This window comes from Crocuta crocuta, unplaced genomic scaffold, assembly GCF_008692635.1.
Source record: "Crocuta crocuta isolate KB4526 unplaced genomic scaffold, BGI_CrCroc_1.0 scaffold242, whole genome shotgun sequence".
NCBI classification, from domain to species: domain Eukaryota; kingdom Metazoa; phylum Chordata; class Mammalia; order Carnivora; family Hyaenidae; genus Crocuta; species Crocuta crocuta.
Genome location: NW_027528614.1, coordinates 45,674 through 68,806, shown reverse-complemented (window position 1 = coordinate 68,806; position 23,133 = coordinate 45,674). Strand labels below are relative to the sequence as shown.

The 23,133-nt window shown below is 50.8% G+C and overlaps 2 protein-coding genes across 9 annotated transcripts in view; both read left to right on the top strand.

The window, feature by feature from the left end:
• The window catches only part of DDR1 (discoidin domain receptor tyrosine kinase 1), a 16,271-nt gene extending 1,435 nt beyond the window's left edge, over nucleotides 1-14,836 (top strand). For 2 of the 4 annotated variants that reach the window (XM_077754951.1, XM_077754949.1), the window contains exons 2-18: nucleotides 3,502-3,634; nucleotides 3,726-3,828; nucleotides 4,026-4,254; nucleotides 5,635-5,782; nucleotides 6,022-6,130; nucleotides 6,606-6,792; nucleotides 6,905-7,151; nucleotides 7,677-7,772; nucleotides 7,891-8,042; nucleotides 8,918-9,083; nucleotides 10,003-10,113; nucleotides 11,221-11,465; nucleotides 11,638-11,765; nucleotides 12,009-12,227; nucleotides 12,715-12,949; nucleotides 13,552-13,701; nucleotides 13,814-14,836. In XM_077754951.1, coding sequence (XP_077611077.1) covers nucleotides 3,544-3,634; nucleotides 3,726-3,828; nucleotides 4,026-4,254; nucleotides 5,635-5,782; nucleotides 6,022-6,130; nucleotides 6,606-6,792; nucleotides 6,905-7,151; nucleotides 7,677-7,772; nucleotides 7,891-8,042; nucleotides 8,918-9,083; nucleotides 10,003-10,113; nucleotides 11,221-11,465; nucleotides 11,638-11,765; nucleotides 12,009-12,227; nucleotides 12,715-12,949; nucleotides 13,552-13,701; nucleotides 13,814-13,954 — 2,757 coding nt within the window. In that variant the 5' untranslated portion in view covers nucleotides 3,502-3,543 and the 3' untranslated portion in view covers nucleotides 13,955-14,836. Of the gene's footprint in view, nucleotides 1-6; nucleotides 121-3,501; nucleotides 3,635-3,725; nucleotides 3,829-4,025; nucleotides 4,255-5,634; nucleotides 5,783-6,021; nucleotides 6,131-6,605; nucleotides 6,793-6,904; nucleotides 7,152-7,676; nucleotides 7,773-7,890; nucleotides 8,043-8,917; nucleotides 9,084-10,002; nucleotides 10,114-11,220; nucleotides 11,466-11,637; nucleotides 11,766-12,008; nucleotides 12,228-12,714; nucleotides 12,950-13,551; nucleotides 13,702-13,813 lie in introns of those variants that run through there. The other 2 variants (XM_077754950.1, XM_077754952.1) reach the window with 2 other exon arrangements.
• A 6,390-nt stretch (nucleotides 14,837-21,226) lies between these two features.
• Nucleotides 21,227-23,133, top strand: part of GTF2H4 (general transcription factor IIH subunit 4) — a 5,886-nt gene continuing 3,979 nt past the window's right edge. The window contains exons 1-4 of one of the 5 annotated variants that reach the window (XM_077754948.1): nucleotides 21,227-21,236; nucleotides 22,110-22,252; nucleotides 22,510-22,614; nucleotides 22,952-23,083. In XM_077754948.1, the coding sequence (XP_077611074.1) occupies nucleotides 22,113-22,252; nucleotides 22,510-22,614; nucleotides 22,952-23,083 (377 nt within the window). In that variant the 5' untranslated portion in view covers nucleotides 21,227-21,236; nucleotides 22,110-22,112. The other 4 variants (XM_077754946.1, XM_077754945.1, XM_077754944.1 and 1 more) reach the window with 4 other exon arrangements.

Genomic DNA, 23,133 nt, shown 5'->3' with positions numbered 1-23,133 from the left:
AGCCGGCGCCTCCCGCTCCCGGCTCCTGGCTCCCTGCGCCTCCCCCGCCCCTCGCCCAGCCGCCGAGGAGGCCCCGCTCCGGGGTCGAACGCAGGGGTCTGCTAGGAAGAGCGATGAGAGGTAGGGGGAGCGGCCGGAGGACCCCTGCGGGGCGGAGGGGCGGAGGCGGAGGCCTGGGGCTCCGGGAGAGGCGCGGCGGCCGGGTGACGGCCTGGCGGCAGAGGCGCGACGCTCCCGGACTGTTCTTGGTTGTCCAGCTCTGCCTGGTGACGCTACCTGCCTCCCCAGCCCTCTGGCTTACTCTCTGAAAATGGGGGGAACCTCCAGACCTCCGCGAAAGTGCGTACCAGCATTGAGGAAGGACCCCTTTTGCTCAATGTGAAGGAACTGACCCCCAGGAAGACAGGTGCTCGTGTGTGGCCTCACTGAATCATCTCCTCGGCTCTCTGGAGAAGTGGGCCTGCCCTCCCACTAGGCCAGTCCCTGTGGGCATCTGCTAATCGCTACGCCTCCACTCAGTCAGTTCCCAGTTGGGCAGCCTGACCCCCGCCCAGCAGAGAGAGGCTCTGACAACCTAACCTGCCAGTGACAGCCTCAGGATGGTCAGTTGGTTCTGTCGTGAGACTGTGTCACTGCCCAGTGAGCACCATCCTCAGTGTCCCATCCCCCACTCCCTTCTGCACCCTCTCGCACCCCCTCCTGGCCAGCTTCACCCTGTCTTCCTCGCACAGGTCCCCTGCTGGCTGGACTTTCCTTTCCAGCACCACTACTAGCCCCAGCCAGTGTCTGGTGCTGAGAATCCCTATTGCTGCAGGCATCTGGAGTTCAGTGCTACAGTGGACCCAGGTGAAAGCTGAGAGTATGGGAAAATGGAGCAGTGACTCCTTCTTACTGCCATTTCCTTCTGCTCCCCACCACCTTGACTTTCCTCTGGCTTGGTCATGGTGTGTATTAAGGGGTGAGTCCCCAGTGCTCTTGGGATCCTGTGCCTGAGAGCCTGAGTGTGTGTGTCTCACACATTGTCCTCTAATGGTAGGCCTATGTGGTGTCTGTCATTTCATGCTCACAGGTGTCTGAGGATGGCTATTTTTTTTTTTTGCAAAATATTTTTGAAGTTTTATTTATTTATTTTGAGAGAGAGAGAGAGAGGGAGAGAGAGACAGGGAGCAGGAGGGGGCAGAGAGAGAGAATCCCAAGCAGGCTCTGCACTGTCACCACAGAGCCTGATGTGGGGCTTGAACTCATGAACTGCGAGATAATGACCTGAGCCAAAATCTAGAGTTGGATGTTTGACTGAGCCACCGAGGTGCCCCTGAACATGACTATTATCTAAGTGATGGGATTGGACTTTCAGGAAGGCCAGTGTATGAATGGAGTTGATGTGTGTATGAGCATCTGTGTTTGCCCCTGCTGGGAGTCCATGTGTGTAACAGATTTATGTGGATGTCACATGTGAGTGTCTCTGAAAGTGTGTGGAGAGTTGTCTGTCACAGAGGGGTGTGTGTGTGTAAGGGTGTGTATGCTACATCTAGCCCCAGAGTTCACGGGGCTCTGTCAGTAAGCTCTGGAAGTTGGCATGTGTGAAGTCTCTGTGTGTGGATGGCTGGGTATACAGAGCTGTGTGGGTGTTGTCTGTGGTGGAGGGTGGAGGGTGAGAGAAGAGAGGGAAGGACCTGCCGCAGTCCAGGTCCCGGCTTTGTAACTGGTTGAAATGGGGTGGGGTGGGGTGCAGTTAGGTTAAGTCTTCTAGGTCTGTTCTTCATGAGTCTGACCCAGTGGAGAGAAATGGGGTGATTGGAGTGTTGGAGGGATTGGATTGCCCCAGACATCTGTGTGTTTCTCTGCTTGGCTCTGTGCCCTGTGCTTCTGAGCCTGCTCTATTTACCTCTTGCTTTGTGTTTCTCGGCCTGTCTCCCCCTGCCTCCTATCCTCTGCCTGTCTTTGTGTCTTTGTATCTTTGCCCGGGGCTCCTCTAGCTCCGTCTGGCTCTGATGACTCATCTGGGATAGGCATGAAGGTTACCCACGGGAACAAGGGCCCCGCTGTTCCCAAGAGAGGTGGGGGTGGAGAGCGGCACCCAGGAATTCCAGGCCAGCCGCCTGGGACCCTGTAGCCTGCTTCCCTGCACGTGGCTCCTGGACCTCCAAGGGACCAGGTGTGATGCCTCTGGCTCTAGCTCTTCTTTGATGCCTGGGTGCCCCCCGCAATTCAGTCAGCCCCCTCAGCTGCTGCTTCAGAGCTGTAGGGTCTCAGCTGCCTCTTACATTCCTGCCCTAGAGCATTATGGGAGCAGCTGGAGGAGGACAAAGGGATGGGGGAGTGTCCCCCCACTCTTCCTACCTCCTGGGGTGACCTGGCCTCCCTGTCTTTAGACCCGCCTTCATCTCCAAGGCAACGCAGGCTTTTCCTCAGCTCTAGGCTTTTCCTTCAGAAGCAGCCACCCTCAGAAAGTGGGACCTGGGGGGGACAGGATGTTTGGGTCTTAGGAAGGGAAGATAGAGCAGGGAGAGCTGGAATGGGATGCTTTGGATCTGATGGCAGATGTGGCACTGGGGGTCTCTTGGGATTCCAGGGCCTGGAGAACTCAGTGCAGTCCTCCAGGAAGAGGAAAGATCAGAACAGTTTTTCCTGCTGCTGGGGCTGGGGAGGGTAAATACCTGGATTCACAAGGAGATGCCAGTGGGAATGGCTTTAGGTTGTGTATGCTACCTGGGCCCTGGTGAAGAAAAGCAGGGATTCTCAAACTTCAATGGGCACAGATCACTGGGAAATTATGTTAAAATGCAGATTCTTCTTCTTTTCTCCAAATTTTTATTTAAATTCTAGTTAGTTAACACATAGTGAAATATTGGTTTCAGGAGTAAAATTTAGTGATTCATCACTTACATGTAACACCTGGTGCTCATCATTAAGANGAAAAAAAAAAAAGAATGCTCTCCCTTAATGCCCATCACCTATCCAGCCCATCCCCCAACCCCCACATGCCTCCATCAACCCTCAGTTTGTTGTCTATCTTTAAAGTCTCTTATGGTTTGCTTCCCTCCCTTTTTTTCCCCCTTCCCATATGTTCATCTGTTTTGTTTCCTAAATTCCACCAGTGTGCCTTCCCACCAACAGTGTAAGAGGATTCCTCTTTCTCCAAAATGCAGATTCTGATTCAGCAGATCTAGGGTAGGGATGAGATTCTGCCTGTCTCCTAATCTGCTGGTCCAGAAATTACACTGGACTTAGAGGGGCTACAGAGGACAGTGAGATTGGAAAACACTGGGGTCCTCCACTTCTTTCAGAATTCTGGTCTTCTAGGTGGGGAGGAGATCAGACTTTAGGCCAGTGTTTGGTACATGGGAAGCATTCTAAAAATATAGCTAGTGCTCTTAAACAATGACTGCTTTGTCACTTTACTCCTATTATTCCCAAAGCAGCCCATTCTGTATTTTGGCTGTGACTCAGTCTCCTTGATTGCCCTTTAACTCACCCTACCTCTTGTTTTGTCCCCTGCAGAGATGCTGCCTCCACCCCCTTAGGCCTGAGGAGTCAGGAGCTATGGGGCCAGGGGCCCTCTCATCTCTACTGCTGCTGTCGCTGCTCTTGGGGGCAACTGGAGATGCTGACATGAAAGGACATTTTGACCCTGGTGAGGAGACTGGTTGCTGGGTCCCTGAGGATGGGGCTTTGGGAGACAGAGTTCAGGGACCCTGACCTTCCTTGTGCCTGTGTTCACCTAGCCAAGTGCCGCTATGCTCTGGGCATGCAGGACAGGACCATCCCAGATGGGGACATCTCTGCCTCCAGCTCCTGGTCAGATTCCACTGCTGCTCGCCACAGCAGGTACCCAAGCACCCCTGGGACTGCTCCAGAGGGAGCTCCTGGGGCCTCTACTTGCCCTTCCAACTCCTCTGCCCAAGCCAAGAGGCTTCTGAGAGGGCAAATGCCAATGAACTTTCCCACCCCCAATCCTGGGGGAGCTGTAAATATGAGAGACAGAGACAGACCAGATGTTCCTTGTGACCTCTTGCCCCCTCCAGGCTGGAGAGCAGCGACGGGGATGGGGCATGGTGTCCTGCAGGGCCTGTCTTTCCAAAGGAGGAGGAGTACCTGCAGGTGGATCTGCGGAGGCTGCACCTGGTAGCTTTGGTGGGCACCCAGGGGCGGCACGCTGGAGGCCTGGGCAAAGAGTTCTCCCCCAGCTACCGGCTGCGTTATTCCCGAGATGGCCACCGCTGGATGGACTGGAGGGACCGCTGGGGTCAGGAGGTGAGGCTGGTAGAGGCAGGCCCCAGGGACGGTTGGCTCTCCTCTCTCCCCCAGCTATACTTTAAATGCCACCTGTCTGCTGACGACTCTCCCACTTTATACCTTCTCTAGCCCAAGCCTCTCCCTTGAGCTCCATCTAGTGTTGCAAACCTGACCACCTTCTACGCCTTTCCACTTGGATATCTAATGGGTTCTCAAACCTACCATAAATTTCCCTAGCTGAACTTGAATCCCATTCCCACTCCAAACTTGCTCCTCCCCCAGTTCAGGCCAGTTGCTCAGGCCATAAGCTAAGATGATACTGCTCACTCCTCTGGTCTCTCACCTACTAGTTCCAAAGCACCAGCAAGGCCAGTCTGTTCTACCTCCATAATTCCTGAATCCAGCCACTTCTCACCACCTCCACTTATACCCTCGGCCCTGCTCACGCTGTCCCCAGCTTAGATGAACACACTGGTCTCCAAACTGTTCTGCCTGCTCCTGTCTGTTTACAACCTGAAATCATATTTCCACCTAAAAGCTATAGACATTCTACCTGAGAAAATGGAAATCAGATGATGCGCACTTGGCTCATAGCCCTCCACTGGCTTTCCGCTCTGCCAGAACAAAAGCTGAGCTCCTTCCTGGGTGCAGAAGCTTAGCCTGCCCTGGCTCTATCCCTTACTTCTCTTTCCTATTCTTGCTCTACCTGGGCCCACTGCTTTTCTTGCTGTCCCTGGAACAGGCAAGCATTCGTCCCACAGCCTCAGGACATTTTGCATGCTGTTCTCTGTGCCTGGAAAGCTTCTCCCCCATATCTCCAGGTTCTCCTTCCACTTAGTTCTCCTCTAAATATCACCTCTGCAGCGAGCCCACCTCTCCCTGCTCCAGTCCCACACCCTGCCTCATGTTCTTCATGGCTGTTTTTCCTACTGGAATCCCAATACCGCAAGGGGAGAGGGGATGGATGGATGTTTACCACTGAGAACGTGCATAGCTGGCACAGAGTAGGTACTCAACCAGTGCCTGCTGAGTGAACAGAGAGAATGGAGTAAAGAGAGAGGGGGGAAGCCAAAGCAGGGGTGTAGAGCTGTGAGGGACTGGATAGAATCCATGCACAGCTGGATGGGTGGCTTAGAGACAAATGGAGATAGGCAAAGAGTCCAGGCTGACACTGGAGGTAGAGGACAGACTGTCAGGCTGAGAGATGTGTCAGAGATCTTTGCTGCAGCCCCTCATTTCACAAATGCCTGGCTGTACCCCATATCCCTGTATGTTTAATAACACCCTTCATGAATCTCTGCGGCCACTGTGTGCCGGGCCAGGGAACAGCTGGTGACTGGGAAGTTATATCCAACCTATAGCCTTTCCCACTCATCCACCCTGTTTCTTGGGTGACAGGTGATTTTAGGTAATGAGGACCCTGGGGGAGTGGTACTGAAGGATCTTGGACCCCCCATGGTGGCTCGGCTGGTTCGCTTCTACCCCCGGGCTGACCGGGTCATGAGCGTCTGTCTGCGGGTAGAGCTCTATGGCTGCCTCTGGAAGGGTGAGTCATTCAGACCCCCAAGAATTCGTTTCCTGGCCTGGGGTCTGGGGAGTGAGGCCCGGGGAGAAGAGCATCCAGGATCTTCTTTCCCCTGTTGTCACTCTGAGTGAGGAGGGGCCTGGCTAACTTTGTTTCCTCCATGCTGGTGGGCCTGTGGAGGGACACAAGAGGGGGAGCGACACAGGGGAGGTGGTAAGAGGCTTCCTGCTTCTAACATCCCTCCTCCTACCCTGCCCCAGATGGACTCCTGTCTTACACAGCCCCTGTGGGGCAGACGATGTACTTATCTGAGGCAGTGCACCTCAACGACTCCACCTATGATGGACATACCACACATGCTGTTGGCGGGTAAATGAGGCAGGCCCTGTGGGACATGAGCCTGTGGGGTGGAGGAAGGATGCAGTGGATGGGTTAAGGAGTCTGGGGACTGAGGTGGAAGCAGTAGGGAGAGGAAAGGGTTAGGTGGGGCCTTGAGGACACAGGAACAGGATTGAAGGGTAGCAAGGCGACTTCTAGCTCATGTGACACTTTGTGTGAATTAGAAAAAGGCACCCCTTTGCTAATATACATCTGTTGGAAACTGTCACAGTAAATTCACACACTGTAGGTTGAATGGTGCCTCCTAGAAGTGGTGCTTTCCTGCAGCTTCTAGCTACAAAGTACCATGACAGTCCTGGGGGTGGGAGAGAGAGAACCACAGGAAGGAAGTTGGGGCAGGAGGTAGGGGCTGGCCCAGACTGGCTGAGGTAGGCGTTGCAGAGCACTTGGATGGGTGGCACTCTCCTCTCCCACTCTCTTCTTCCTTGGCTCCCCTGCTCTCCAGATTGCTGTATGGAGGTCTGGGTCAGCTGGCAGATGGTGTGGTGGGGCTGGATGACTTTAGGAAGAGCCAGGAGCTGCGGGTCTGGCCAGGCTATGATTATGTGGGATGGAGCAACCACAGCTTCCCAGGCGGCTATGTGGAGATGGAGTTTGAGTTTGACCGGCTGAGGGCTTTCCAGGCCATGCAGGTAAGTGCGTGAAACTCTTAAGCAAGGTTCTGAGACTAGGGTGGTTGCCCTGGGGGTGCTCGCCCAGGTTCTCCTGGCTTTTGACCCTGTGTCCCTTCTCCCTTCCCCCCAGGTCCACTGTAACAACATGCACACCCTGGGAGCCCGCCTGCCTGGTGGGGTGGAATGTCGCTTCAAGCGGGGCCCTGCCATGGCCTGGGAGGGGGAGCCTGTGCGCCACGCCCTGGGGGGCAGCCTGGGGGACCCCAGAGCCCGGGCTGTGTCAGTGCCTCTGGGCGGCCGTGTGGGCCGCTTTCTGCAGTGCCGCTTCCTCTTTGCTGGGCCTTGGTTACTCTTCAGCGAAATCTCCTTCATCTCTGGTAAGCACCTGGTCTATGCCCAATCCTCAGCCTCTGGGATTGCCAACCCACAGTACACCAAAATATCCACTCCTGGCACCATGTTTATCTATCATGGAAGTCATGAGACTTCCCAAGCAGGGATACTCCAAATAATTTGAACACATCCCTACCCCTTCCCCCCATCTCTGTCTTTTACTTTATGAGTTCTTCACTCATGAGTGATATTGAGCGAGTAGGACAGTGCTGGCTATAAATATATTGAAGTACTCTGTGCTGGCTAAGAAATAACCTTCTCTCCAGGCTTCCTGATACCCAACTCCCCAACCTGGGGCTCTCTCTGAGAGTCCCGCCCCTCCCACAATCCAGCATCTAAAAAGTTGACATCCGCAACAACCAGGTCCCTCCCATTCTGATTGGTTGGTACATATACTGAGTATCAGCCCTGTTCCTAGAAGTAGAATTCCCTAGGTCTCATGCAAGTAGCTTTCCTTTGGTCCCTCTTCCCTATCTGACTCCCTCCTTTCTTCTCTTCCTTCTTTGCAGATGTTGTGAATGACTCCTCCCCAGCTTTGGGGGGCACCTTCCCACCAGCTCCCTGGTGGCCACCTGGCCCACCTCCTACAAACTTTAGCAGCTTGGGTGAGCAGCCCTGGGGCTTCCTCCTGAACAAGTGGGTCTTGGGCTACTATCCCTCTGTGCTCCCTCCTCCAACTTGGATAGGAAGCCTCCTCTGGTTCTGACTCTCTGTCTCTGCCAGAGCTGGAGCCCAGGGGCCAGCAACCTGTGGCCAAGGCTGAGGGGAGCCCGACTGCCATCCTCATTGGCTGCCTGGTGGCCATTATCTTGCTGCTGCTGCTCATCATCGCCCTCATGCTGTGGCGGCTGCACTGGCGCAGACTCCTCAGCAAGGTGGGCAGAGTGAGGGCAGAGCCTGAGCTACACGGAGGGTGGTGGGTGTGGGTGGAAGGAGTTGGGGAGTATAGCCTGGAGAGGACAGACAGGGTATGGGCGTGGAGAGTGAGGCCAGGGTGAGGCCTGATTAGTTTGGGTCCTCTGGGGACCACAGAATGTAGTCTAATTAGAATAATTAGAGGTGGGCTTAGTAAAGAGACAGGTTACAGAGGAGTGGGCAGATGTATGGAAATTAGAAGTAGTGCAATTTCCACAGAGCTGTTACCATCCATGGGCCTGGAAAATGAGAAGAGGGAGGGCAGTTGCTGGAACCTGGAGGAGTGAGTCTGGGGAAAGGGCTGCTTGAGAGGGGCAGTGGGCTTTGCTTCAGGGACACAGCTAGCCTAAGCACACCTCTCAGGGAGAGGCTGGGAGAGTAATCACCCTGACCTCACTTCCTGCCTGCCAGACAAATTCCTCTTGGGCCAACCCAAACCAAGCCTGTTGATATGGTCCACACTGGTCCATCTCTTGGGGCAGAAGCTGGATGGGAAAGGTGGAGAGTGGAGCTAGAGAGGCAGGGAGGAGCTAGAAGAAGAAGCCTGGTATACTCAGCCCATGTCTTCCTGGCAAGAATCAGTGGTGGTGATATGCATGAAGGTTGGATGATTCCATAATTATCTGGTCAGATTTGGGTTGAAATCCCAGAATGGGACATCAGGGGATTCACTCATATGCTCTTGAACCTCTGTTTCTTTACCTGTGAAATAGAGTTAATAGTAGATACAACTGAGGGACTGTTGTCAGAACTGAAGGGGAGAAGGTGGGCATGGCATTTAACAAACTGGAATCATACATTAAGCAGCAGCCGCAGTTAACCTTCCCATTCCCAGGCTGAGCGCCGGGTATTAGAAGAGGAGCTGACAGTTCATCTATCTGTCCCTGGGGACACCATCCTCATCAACAACCGCCCAGGCCCTCTTGAACCACCCCCTTACCAGGAGCCCCGGCCTCGTGGGAATCCACCCCACTCTGCTCCCAGTGTCCCCAACGGCTCTGGTAAGACCTGCTTTGTTCTAGTAGCCTCCATCCTCTGCGTATTTTCTTATTGTATCCCTTCTCCTCTCTTCCAGTTCCTTTTTCCTATCTTCTCCAGATTCATCTCATTTTCTTATTTCTGCCCTTAGTCACCATACTCCGTATCACTCCATGTCCCTACTGTATAATCTCTCTCAAGAATTTTCCGTGTATTACCCATAATCCCTAGTGGTCTCATCCTGTCTCAGTGTCCCATACACATCTCTCTTCTCTGTTGTTCCCTCTTCTTGTGTCTTCTTGGCCCCCTCCTTTCTCCTAGACTCACTGCATTCATTCCATCCATCTGTCCATCCATTATCCATCTTTTTATCTGAATTCATACATCCATTCATCCATCTGTCCATCCTTTTGTCTGTCCACCATTTGACCATTTGTCTATCATCCATCCATCTATCCATAAATATTCACACATCCATTCAACCACCTATCCATCCTCTGTGTAGCCATGTTGATACATCCATTCACCCATTCATCCATCTATCCATCTATCCAACATCCAGCCATTCATCCATCGTCTACCTATTCATCTATTCATATATATATTCATCCATCTATTTGTTCATCTTCCCACCCATCCATTCATCTATCATCCGCTCATCCATCTACTCATATATATAAATCCATTTATCTGTCCATCCATCTGTCCATTCAACCATTCATTTGTCATCCATGCATCTGTCCATTGATCTATCCATTCCTTCATTCATTATTCATCTAGGTATCCAGCACCCCGCAGATCCTTGTTTTAATCTTGTCCCTGTCTCTCAGTACATCCATTCCCATCCGCCCTGGTCTTGCCCTATTTCAAGTCTCCCTGTCTGTCTAGCCTTGAGTCTCATCCCTTCCCCGTGTCTTTCCCCCCCCTTCCTTCTCCCGACAGCGTTGCTGCTCTCCAATCCAGCCTACCGCCTCCTTCTGGCCACTTACGCCCGTCCCCCTCGAGGCCCTGGCCCCCCCACACCCGCCTGGGCCAAACCCACCAACACCCAGGGTAAGCCCCTCTGCCCCTGGGCTCCTTCAGGTTCCCCATACCACTACTGGGGCAGGGAAAAGTCCTCACATCTTGCACCCCCTCCTCTCCCTGCTGTGGCCTCTTCTGCTCTCCTGAGCTCCCAAGGAGGAAGCTCTTATGCCCTTAGCTCTCTGCTGTGCTTGCTCCTTCTTAAGGCCTTTCCCTTGAGCAGAGGAGCAGAAAGCTCAAAGGTTCTCAGCTCTGTCCTCCTTTCCCTCTTCCACCCCATCTTTTTTGCTCTCCACACCCAGAGAGAAGATTGCTACGCTGACCCCAGGTTCTCTTGTAACTCCTCCTTTGTTTCCCCTCTCTCTCTAGAGCTGCAAGGAGGAGGGCCTCTCACCCTGGGTGCTTGGCCTCTCCCCCCATGTGTTTTCTCTTTGCAGTTCCAGAGGTGAAGGCTCACACCCTGCCCTTCCTGTCTGCTCCTCCTCTCCTTGGTGTTGCCTTCTCATTGTTCCCCCTTCCCCAGGGCTAGGAGAGGACAGCTCTGCTTCCTCTTCTCTGTCTGTAGATTCCTTGTGCTGGCCGTGAGAAACTGTTCTCCTCTCCCCCTTTCTGTGTGCCTCTGTCTCTGCTTGTCTTTGAGGTTGGGGTTTTGGGTCAGGAAGGGTTTGGGTAACCACGGCAGGGAGGAGTCAAGGCTGAAAGCAAGGGGTGTGGGGTCGGTAGAACAGCTGTGAACAGGAGGGGCTGACAGTGAGTGGGACAAGGGTTTGGAAAGTAGTGGGTGACTGGATGACTGGCACCGTCCTTCTTCCAATGGTGATTAGGAGGAATTCCCCTTCCAGCCAAGAGTTACCTCATGGTCTCTTGGGCTGTCTTGGGATCCCTAGAGAGTAGACTTTATGTTATTCTTTGTTCAACCATTTCCATTGCCTTAAACTCTGGAACAGCTAACTCTCATGCTAATGTCTTCTCTGATTTGAGGTTGGTGGGTAGACTACCAAGAAGATGGGGAGTAGTCCCAGTCTTTCACCCAACATGGAGACAGGGGGCCTCTGGGAGGCTGCAGTGTGGAGAGCCATGGGTCTCAGGGGCTGCTCCTGATGTCTTGTCCTGTCTTCTTTTTCCTCAACTCTCCAGCCTGCAGTGGGGACTATATGGAGCCTGAGAAGCCTGGTGCCCCACTTCTGCCCCCACCTCCCCAGAACAGCGTGCCCCATTATGCCGAGGCTGACATAGTTACCCTGCAGGGCGTCACCGGGGGCAACACCTATGCTGTGCCTGCGCTGCCCCCAGGGGCTGCTGGGGATGGGCCCCCCAGAGTGGATTTCCCTCGGTCTCGGCTCCGCTTCAAGGAGAAGCTTGGTGAGGGCCAATTTGGGGAGGTAAGGAAGATCCCTGCCCAGCTATCAGTAGTGTCTCCACTGTCTGGGGCTCTGATGCCATGCCCATATATCCCCATTGGTTGGAACCTGTCATTTGTGACTGTGTTATTTCAACTGACTCTGGACCTCAGTGAACCATGTGACTTTCTGACAAATAAGCTTCTTTCCCCAGGTGCACCTGTGTGAGGTAGAGAATCCTCAAGATCTGGTCAGTCTTGATTTCCCCATTAATGTGTGCAAGGGACACCCTTTGCTGGTAGCTGTCAAGATCCTACGACCAGATGCCACCAAGAATGCCAGGTGAGGACCAGAGATGATGTCTGGAGATAGGGAAAGGAGGCCATGAAGAGTGGGGAATGATCTAGAGACCAGCAGAGGGGGAGTGTCTGGTGAAGGAAGTTTCCACCTAAGGCCGATCTCAGGCCAGGTCTGTGTCACTAGAGAGTTAGCTTGTCTGCTGGGGTTAGGGTGCTGGTCTATGTGAGCAGGAGAGATGGTGCAGATCAGCCCCTTAGTGTCCCTGCCACCTACCTATTTCTCTAGGAATGATTTCCTGAAGGAGGTGAAGATCATGTCAAGGCTAAAGGACCCAAATATCATCCGGCTCCTGGGCGTGTGTGTGCAGGACGACCCCCTCTGCATGATTACTGATTACATGGAGAATGGTGACCTTAATCAGTTCCTCAGTGCCCACCAGCTAGAGGACAAGGCCACTGAGGAGGCCCCTGGGGGTGGGGAGGCTGCCCAGGGGCCCACCATCAGGTACCGATTTAACGCAGGCTGGCCCTTTCCTGAGAGCTCCCCAAGGCAGTCTCCTCTCCCCTTGCTCCAACCCAGAGGGAAAAAGGGGAGCATGGAATAGGTAGTCTGCTAGATGTTCAGCGGGGTGCGGGCTGGGATGAGGAACATGTGGTCATGTTCATCTGGGGACTGAGGAGCAAAAGGCTGAAGTTACTGCCTTGTGGGTGGTGAAGGGACTTGAGCTCTGTCAGGCATCTCCCCCTGCCCTCTCTCACCCTCACTGCCTGAGTCCAGACAATAAAGCACAGTTTTCTTGGGTCAGATGAACCAAACAAATGTTGAGTGGGCATCTACCCCTGGCCTCTACACGGACATTCCATCTCTGCACCAGGAATAGATGTAACTTGGTCCCATGGAGTAGGCTCCCCTTCCTCTCCTGGGAATCTGTGAGGTGGGGATGAGTCTGGGGCTACCCCAATGACCTTCTGTTATTGGCTCTCTTCCTCAGCTACCCCATGCTACTACACGTGGCAGCTCAGATTGCCTCAGGCATGCGCTATCTGGCCACTCTCAACTTTGTACATCGGGACCTGGCCACAAGGAACTGCCTGGTTGGGGAAAATTTCACCATTAAAATCGCTGACTTTGGCATGAGCCGGAACCTCTACGCCGGGGACTATTACCGAGTGCAGGGCCGAGCAGTGCTGCCCATCCGGTGGATGGCCTGGGAATGCATCCTTATGGTGAGAGGCCCTGAGAGAGGCGTGCAGGGGAGGGGAGGGGAGGGAAGGTGAGGGAAGACAGGGCAGGGGGAAAGCAGGGGAGGAGAGTACTGGCTGCTCTGTGGTCTTGGTCAGTCACTTGACTTCCCTGGACTGCAGATTCCTCATCAACAAAGTGAGGGTTTGGGCCAGTGCTCTGCAAGGTTCTTTCTGGCTCTAGGGCCCAGAGAAAGTGGGGAGGAATGGTATGATGGGAAAGGGTCCAGGAGCCAAGAGTAGGTATAAGAGCTGGAGTCAAGGTGGCAGAGAGCAAGAGAGGTAAGGGGAGACAGGAGGCTAGAGATAGAAAGGCATGAGTTGGGAGAGAGTCAGGACCAGAAAATGGGGGGCAGGGTGGAGAGGGAGGGTGGGTAGAGAAGGAAAGAGGTGAAAAAGAGGACTAGAGCCCAAGAAAGAAGGCAGAGCCGGAAGGGAGGAGCAGGCTTGTTGGGAGAGGGGGCCAGCCAAAAGGGAGTCCGGCTGGGGTAAGTGCTAAGTGGACACTGGGCTCCCTGTGGGGAGGGGAGGAGGGTCTATGTGTCCTGATGCCTTTCTCTGCCTTTGTTGCTTTATCCATGCACCAGGGGAAGTTCACGACTGCAAGTGACGTGTGGGCCTTTGGGGTGACTCTGTGGGAGGTGCTGATGCTCTGCCGGGCCCAGCCCTTTGGACAGCTCACTGATGAGCAAGTCATCGAGAACGCAGGGGAGTTCTTCCGGGACCAGGGCCGGCAGGTCAGAACAGAAGGATGGAAGACAGGGTTGTGGGTTTGGGATGGAGAACCTGTCATCTTGGGGACTAAAGAACATTTGTTCCCTGCCTTTCATTCACCCCACCATAACGCAGGTGTACCTGTCTCGGCCCCCTGCCTGCCCACTGGGCCTGTATGAGCTGATGCTTCGGTGCTGGAGCCGGGAGCCTGAGCAGCGACCACCCTTCTCCCAGCTACATCGGTTTCTGGCAGAAGATGCACTCAACACAGTGTGACTCACACACCCAGCTGCCCCTTCCTCAGGGAGGATTCAGGTGAAGCCAGAGGCAATAAACAAGAGGATTTAACATCACCCCCTCCCCGCTCCATTCCCAGTCCCCATCACCCTTCACCTCTGAGAGAGAGGCAGTGTGACCATAGGTGGGCTGGGCCTGCCAGGGAGCTGATGCCTTCCCTTCCTCAGACACACTCTCATTTCCCCTTCCTGCTCCCCTCTGGGAAGCCTCTGCCACCCACCCAGCTGGCCCTGTGGATGGGATCCTCTCTGACCTCTTCTAGTCATCCCTGGGGGGAAAGATGGGGGCACATATAGGGCAGACACTGGATAAGGCCTATTGGAGCACCTGGGCCCCACTGGACAACACTGGTTCCTGGAGAGAAGGCTGTGCGCCCCCCCCCCCCAGCCTTCTTCTCTTTCCGTTGCACACTGGACCCCACTGGCTAATAATCTGGGGATGAGGAGGACAAGAAAGGGAGGATAGTCCCATGTTCCCTGTTCTAACTCCTGGAATTATCCTTGGCTTTGGCTTCTCCCTCTTTCATCCTCTGAAACACTGGACCTGGGGATCGTGATCCCTGTCCCCTCTCCCCAGCTATCCCCACTTCCCACCTGCTGTGTTATAGCTAGAACTTCTCTAAGCCTGTATGTTTCTGTGGATTAAATACTGGGATTAGGGGGAAAGAAAGAGCAAGGGCCTGTGGCCTTGGGGTTGGACATCTCTGTTGTAGCTGCCATACTGGTTTTTCTATAATCACTTGGGGTTTGTACATTTTTTGGGGGGAGAGACACAGATTTTTACACTAATATATGGATCTAGCTCAATGCAATTTTAATATCCTGTACTAGGCAGGTAATAATAAAAGTTGAGTTTTCCACAGCTGTGAGTGGGTTTCTTGGGCTTCCTGTGTCCAATCCCAAGTCATTTCCTTTCTTCTCCCTTTTTCTCCTTCTCCTCATTCCATTTCCTACTGTGTATTTTGCCCAGTACAGTGCTCTGTTTCTCCAAAAGCCAGGCCCTTGCCTCTGGGACCTCAGGTCCTACGTGAATATATGAACCTTGTCAGCTCCAAAGGGAGCTCTCCAGGAGGCTTGGGGGGGGCGGGGGATGAATTAGGCCAGGGGTCTTAAACTTAATCCGTGGAACCCTTTGGCAGTCTACAGAGGTCTACTGATTCCTCCTGAGAATTATTTTAAAACTCATTACACAGGAGCACCTAGGTGGCTCAGTCTCTGTTAAGCATCCAAGTCTTGGTTTTGGCTCATGTCATGACCTCATGGTTTCCTGAGTTCAAGCCCTGCATCAGGCTCCATACTGACAGTGCATAGCCTGCTTGGGATTCTCTGTCTCCCTTTATCTCTGCCCCTCCTCTACTCATGCTGTCTCTGTCTCTCTCAAAATAAATAAACTTAAAAAAAATTACACACGTAAATATGTATATCTCATATGTATGATTACAGAGATCAATTGAAAGAGTTTAACATGTTTAAAAAATTTATGACACAGTAACCTACATGTTTCTTTTAAATATATTTAATAACAAGATCTAGCAGTAGGTGTAGTAACTCCTAACATCTCCAAATAGTAATAAGCATAAAAGATACTTGACACTGGGGTATTTCTACAAAGGTAGTGGGATATGAAAATAGCTGTGGTGTCTTAGTGACAAGACCCAGGTCCTGCTAATACTACTGAGGGTTTTGGTCATATTCATACTTGGAGGAAATGCTAAATTTCAGTTAGAGATTAATAAAAGTAGAGGTGTGATGGGGAGGGGGCAATTCTAGGACCCCTTTCCAGGGTCTGGAAGTCCTAGGGGGAGAATCTTTGAATTAGGCTGATCAAATGTACAGATGACCTAATAGGTGTGAGCTATTTGGTTGGGAGCTAGAATCAAGAGTATAAATTATCTCAGAGGTTTGGAAGGATGAGCCACAATCACTGAGAGGACATTTAACAGAGTTTAAATTGGTTGGGGGGAAAAATATCTTGCAAGTATTGGACAACGCAGATCTATCTTGATGGAAGTTCCTGTGAAATAAAGACCCTGGGGTTTTGGTTGATGATATCACAAAATGAGCCAACTGGATAATGAAGATATCAATAAAGATAGTTTAATCTTATGTTGAATTAATAGCCCTTTGGGATCCAGGTCACAGATGTAAGAGTCCTGATGAAACCTACGAGGGTCCAAATACTGTGACCCATGTTTTAAGACATGCATTGATGGGTCAGGAGTTTAGAGGCCACGTCCCAGAATGGTGAACAATGGAAGCCATGGCAATGAGCTGAGAACTCCCAAAGCTCTAAGCCTATGAAACCACCTAGCGTTCATTTGAACTTGTCTTGGTGTGTTCAAACCTGCTCCTCCATGGTTTCCTGACTCGGTGAATGGCAGCAGCATCCACTCAGCTGCACAAGCTGAAAACCTGGGGAGCATCCTTGACACCCTTTTCCTCTACCCTCACTTCCCAAGGCCAGTCCATCATGAAGCCCTGTTGATCTTCCCATATTTCCCTTAAATTTATCATTTTTCTCCATCTCCATCTCCATCCTGGCACATACTACCTCCATCTTGCCAGGATGACTGCAGTAGTCTCCCAGGGTATATTCCTGTTCTCTGATTTGTTTTCAGCCCTGCAGTCAGGCATAAATCTGATCCCTGCTACTTTATTTCAAATCCTTTAATGGCTCCTATTGACCCTAAAATGAAGAACAAAATGTTCTTGACCAAGTTTGCCCTTTTCCTTCCTTCAGCATCCTTCCCCACCCTGTCTTTTATATATCACTGGCCTTTCAGTTCCTGTAACTGGTCATAGTCCCTCCTGCCATGGCCTTTATAGAATCTTGTTCCCCTGCCTGGAACATAGTTCTCTGCTGTCTTTGCCTTGTTAAGTCTTCCTTGTCCTTTGGCACTCTTCCCTGACTTGACCAACCAGATCGAATCCTCTCTCGATGCTCTCAGAGCACATGACTTTCTTTGTAGCGTTTACTAAAAGTGTGATTTTTTAAAAAAAGAAAATGATAATGATATTTTCTGAGCACCTACTATGTGCCAGGACCATCCTTATTACATATTTTTAATAATGTCTTTATTTTAATTTTAACATAATTTATTAAATTGGTTTCCATACAGCACCCAGTACTCCTAACAAGTGCCCTCCTCCATGCTCATCACCCACTTTCCCCTCTCCCCTATCCCCCATCAACCCTCAGTTTGTTCTCAGTATTTAAGAGTCTCTTATGGTTTGCCTCCCTCCCTCTCTGTAACTTTTTTCCCCCTTCCCCTCCCCTATGGTCTTCTGTTAAGTTTCTCAAGATTCACATATGAGTGAGAACATATGGTATCTGTCTTTCGCTGACTGACGTATTTCACTTAGCATAATACCCCCCAGTTCCCTCCACGTTGCTGCAATTGGCCAGATTTCATTCTCTCATTGCCAAGTAGTATTCCATTATATAGATAAACCACATCTTTACCCATTTGTCAGTTGATGGACATTTAGGCTATTTCCATGATTTGGCTATTGTTGAAAGTGCTGCTGTAAACATTGGGGTACATGTGCTCCTATGCCTCAGCACTCCTGTATCCCTTGGGTAAATTCCTAGACGTCCTATTGCTGGGTCAGAGGGGAGTTCTAGTGTTAATTTTTTGAGGAACCTCCACACTTTTCCAAAGTGGCTGCACCCGTTTGCATTCCCACCAACAGTGTAAGAGGGTTCCTGTTTCTCCACATCCTCGCCAGAATCTACAGTCTCCTGATTTGTTTTAGCCAATCTGACCAGTGTGAAATGGTATCTCAGTGTGGTTTTGATTTGTTGTATCTTTTTAAATACAACCTATGAAATAGTTAAAATTATTGCCATTTCACAGAAAAGAAAACTTCTCTTTTAAGCAACTCGCCCAAGGCAGCACAGCCAGGAAGCTACAAAACTGGTAAGAAGCAGTCAGTGGGCCCCTGGCTCTGTGTTCTTTCTTTCCAGGATGCTGCCTGGGGGGAGGAGGTTGTAAACTCTCCATCACTCACTGGATAATCCTATGTCTCCTATGTCAGGAAGTTCCTAGGATCCCAGGCTGATTATCTTCCAGAAGGCCAGTTCCAGAAACTCAGCTTGTACTCGGTTCTTGACATCAGACAACTAGCCCCTATTCACTGCATCCCTTCAAGCAGGGCTCTTTAAGAGAATCTGTGATCATAGAAATAAATGGTCTCTAGCGACACCATCCAACAGGTAGCCACTAGCTACATGTGGCTATTTATTGAGTACTTGAAATGGGGCTAATATGACTGAGGAACTGAATTTAAAAATTTTATTCTAGTTATGGGGCACCTGGGTGGCTCAGTCGATTAAATGTCCAACTTCGGTTCAGGTCATGATTTCATGGTATGTGAGTTCAAGCCCCACGTCTGGCTCTGTGCTGACAGCTCAGAGCCTGGAGCCTGCTTCGGTTTCTGTGTCTCCCTCGCTCTCTGCCCCTCCCCCGCTCANTGCTGACAGCTCAGAGCCTGGAGCCTGCTTCGGTTTCTGTGTCTCCCTCTCTCTCTGCCCCTCCCCCGCTCGCACCCTGTCTTTCTCTCTCTTAAAATAAACATTAAAAAATTAAAATTTTATTTTAGTTAATTTAAATTTAAATAGCTACAGGTGGCTAGTGGCTCCTGTTCTGGACAGGATAGCCTTACAGCGTTTTCACTGCACTGCAGGGAACTGTGACCTGGTCTGCCTAGCTTCCCCTTGCTTGCCCTGTCAAAATGAAGCATATGACCTATTTCAGTTTTACACATATGCAGAAGCTTCTCACAAAGATGGCATTGAACTATACATGCCATTTTGTAATCTGCTTTTCTCCACCTCATGATAGGTTGTACATAGCTCAGTCACTATGCATACACTATGCATACTCTCTAAGTGTTGCCCAGTATTCTACATTGTTGCAATGACCCACATTTTATCTAACCCACTCCCCATGATGGACATTCAGGCTGTTTCCATTGTTTTCATAATACAGTAACAAACACACTTCAATAAACAGCTTTGCGTGTAAATCTCTGTATCCATGTGGGAGAATTTCCATATGATACATTTCTAAAGGTGGAATTGGTAGATTGAATGGCAGTCACATTAAAATAAATGGTACAGGGGCGCCTGGGTGGCTTAGTCGGTTAAGCGTCCGACTTTCGCTTAGGTCATGATCTCGTGGTTCATGGGTTCGAGCCCCGCGTCGGGCTCTGTGCTGACTGCCAGCTCAGAGCCTGGAGCCTGTTTCAGTCTGTGACTCCCTCTCTCTCTGACCCTCCCCTGCTCACGCTGTCTCTCTCTGTCCTAGAAATAAATAAAAATATTTAAAAAATAATAATAATTGGTACATACTGCCAATTGTCCTGAAAAAGGTGTGACTATGTCAACTTTAGAATACTGTAAGTTCTTACACAGTGACAACATTGAGGTTGTCATATATATATATTTATATATATTTTGCTAATCAGATATTTTGTTTAACTTACTCTTCCCTAATTATTGGTGAAGAGAGCCTTTTCATTTGATTATAAACAATTTGTATTCTGTTTATTGCCTGTTATGGCTTTCTACAGTATTTCTTTTTGTTATGTTTTTTATTTATTTTTGAAAGTTAGAGACAGCGCAAGCAGGGGAAGGTCAGGGAGAGAGGGAGATACAGAATCCGAAGACAGCCTCCAGGCTCTGAGCTAGCTGTCAGCACAGAGCCCGACGCGGGGCTCGAAGGCACCAACCGTGAGATCATGACCTGAGTCGAAGTCGGACATTCAACCGACTGAGTCACCCAGCCGCCGCTCTACAGCATTTCTATTCTGTTCTTTTTCTTGTTGCTTTGTAAAAGCTCTTTGTATTGTCTATTTCGTCAAATATTTCTTCCCAGACTAATTTGTCTCTTATTGTACTTAACGTTAGCCATAAAAAAACTTTGTCAGCTTTGTGTCATTCTTTGTGGACTTTATACATCAATTGCTAAAGAAATGGAATAACAAAACAAGCATGGGAGCTACAAAGCATAACCAAGTCTTACACAGTTCTTGCCATTTTGGTTCGCAGTCCCTCACAGATACTTCAAATCCTAGCTTCAGGATTTTCTAGATGAAATGATTGTGGGCAAAGTTCTTCTTCTTCGTTTTAATGTTTATTTATTTTTGAGAGAGAGCGTGAGCTGAGGGAGGAGCAGGGACGGGGTGGGGAGGGAGGAGGTGTGGCTGCAGAGGATCCGAAGCAGGCTCCGCCCTGACAGAAAGAGGGCAAGACCTGTAGCTAGCTGGCACTCACAAACCTGGAAATCATGACCTGAGCCGCAGTTGGACGCTCAACCGACTTAGCCACCCCGGCGCCCCTGTGGGCAAATTTCTTAATCCCACTGAGCTTTGGTCTTCTAGTCTGTAATGTGGGAATAATAAAACTTGCTTTATGGGAACTTGGGGGTACTTGTAGCTCTGGCTTAAGACATCCCCTTTTGTTTCTCTGCAGCAGCCTCATATAAATCAGACCCAATAATTGGTTTCCTAAAACAAAACAAAACAACCCTGCATTTATCACGATCTTCTAACGAAACGGGTTGGTGGAAGCATGGTGGACGTGGCAATTAAGATTTACTGAGTACTGGGGCAGCTGGGTGGCTCAGTCGGTTAAGCGACCGACTTCGGCTCAGGTCATGATCTCACGGTTCGTGCCTTCGAGCCCCGAGTCGACTCTGTGCTGACTGCCAGCTCAGAACCCGGAGCCTGCTTCAGATTCTGTGTCTCCCTCTCTCTCTGGCCCTCCCCTGCTCACGCTGCCTCTCTCTCTCTCTCTCTCAGAAATAAATAAAACATTTAAAAAAATTATTGAGTACTTACAAGCCGAGTAAGACGCATTGAGTGGTGCTTCTAACTCGGGAAAACGCTCTAGAGAGTGCTGTATTTCAATTTGACGTGGTGCAAAGAGCTCAAGGAGTTCAGTTTCGTGTGTCTCTGAACTAAGCGTCTTATGAGCCGTCTCCGCGCCTCTGCCAGCAAGCCCTAGCAGCCCTTCTCCTTCCTGGGTCCCGCCTTCCGGCGAGGTCGGTTAGACTCCCCGTTAGCCGCATGAGCGGAAAGCGACGCGGAACTAAGTGGCGCTGCCTCGGATGTCTCCCGGCTTTCTCAATTAAAGGCTAGCCGCCCTCCGCTCGGCTTCCCCGTGGTGCCTTTTGGGAGTTGTAGTCCGACGCGCTTCCGCCCACTCTGGGGTGAGCCCAGAAAAGACTCCAATTCCCAGAATGCCCCGCGGCGGGCGAGTGAGTGCAGTGCCTGTTCTTTTTTCCTACTTTTCCACTCCTACCCTTCCTTTCCTTTTCTTCTGAAACCTACACTCTGGACTCCTGTCTAGTTCTTTGTCCCTCTCCCCATCTTTTTCTCTCATTTTCCGTTGTCCATTCTCCTATTCCGGAGAGCCAGCGCCAGACATTAGCTCCGGTTAAGCGACGACTCTGAGACTCAGGGTGCACGAGGGCGGGGGAATCGACACTGAGTGGTAGGGGGGACCAAGAAAGATGGGGTGGGGAAGGTATAAGAGAGTTGAGTGAGAGGCGAGGAGTAGGAGGAAAGTAGGAGAGAAGTTAGGAGATCAGACGTATGGATCAGGGTGAATGGGGTGAAATCTTGCGGGGGAAAGAGGAGAGGTGGGCATGTATTTGGGAGACAAGGTGGAGAAAGGTAGTTCATTGCTGTGGGGCAAGACCTTGTGGGGCCAAGAAATAAGATGGGAAGGACCGACAGATTTGGAGCTCATAAGCTAATGGGACCAGAAGAGGTGGAAGGGAGAGAGGATTGGGCTCAAACAAGTTTCCTTGTCACTGCTTAGGTAAAGGTGAGACAAGATACTGAAATAAAAAATGATTTTGCAAATATGGGACAATTAACAATTCATTCATTTGAAAATTGAGAGAAGACTAGAGTTGAGGCCAGAAGTGGGGTGAGGAGGCAGGAGAGGAGAGGAGGTTGGTCAGGTGTGGGAGAAAGGAGAGATGAGTGACACAGAAAAGGAAATCATAGAAAGGATGGGTTATTGTGGGGGCCAGTGGATCTGGAATTGGGATGAGGTGAGGGATGACACTGGCATGGACTGGTGGGGAGGAGGGTGTGTGCATTTCTGACTTTGCATCTCTCAGGTGATGGAGAGCACCCCCTCAAGGGGCGGACTGAACCGAGTCCACCTACAATGCAGGAATCTGCAGGAATTCCTAGGGGGCTTGAGCCCTGGTGTATTGGATCGATTGTATGGGCACCCTGCCACCTGTTTGGCTGTGTTTAGGTAAGGACCCCTTCATGGCAGGGACCATGTTGAGGAAATGTAATGGGGCCTGCAGACTGGAATAAGTTATGGGTTGAAGCTTAGCCCTGGGGGCCTTGTAGACTAAAATGTGTCAGGCCAAAACAGATGGAGTTAGTGGGGGCAGCAAGACTGGTAAAGGTGTGGGGAGTGGGATGAGATGTTTAAAAGGCTGTTGAGGGCAGAGATTCACATAAGGCAGTTTTTGATAATGACATTTTATTTCTACCCTCTTCCAGGGAGCTCCCATCTTTGGCTAAGAACTGGGTGATGCGGATGCTCTTTCTGGAGCAGCCTTTGCCACAAGCCGCTGTAGCACTGTGGGTGAAGAAGGAATTCACCAAGTGAGTCTCTACTGCATGCTCAGCCAGATATACGTTTCTCAACAGCTAGATAGTCCAAGTGTTCCTTGGGACACTTTCAGGAAATATTAATGGATATAGCACAGAGTTTGTATTTAAATAAGTTTGGGAAACTCTGCATACTGTATTTTCCCCCTTGAAAAGATGTGATGTCTACAACAAGGTTCTGGTAGGTATTGCAGTAAGAAATTTGCCTTAAGAAGATACTGATTTCAGTCTGTGAAATAGTGTTCCAAGGATCACCAGTTCAGAAAAGGCAGAAAGAGGAGCCTTTGTGGGCCTCCTTCTTTTTGTTCTCACCTCCTTGCTTCTGTTTCAGAGCTCAAGAGGAAAGTACAGGGCTGCTGAGTGGCCTTCGTATCTGGCACACCCAGCTGCTCCCTGGTGGTCTTCAGGGCCTCATCCTCAACCCCATCTTCCGCCAGAACCTCCGCATTGCTCTTCTGGGTGGGTATGTCATTTCCATCTACCTAAGCTAGGTGAGGGGAACTAGTTATTAAA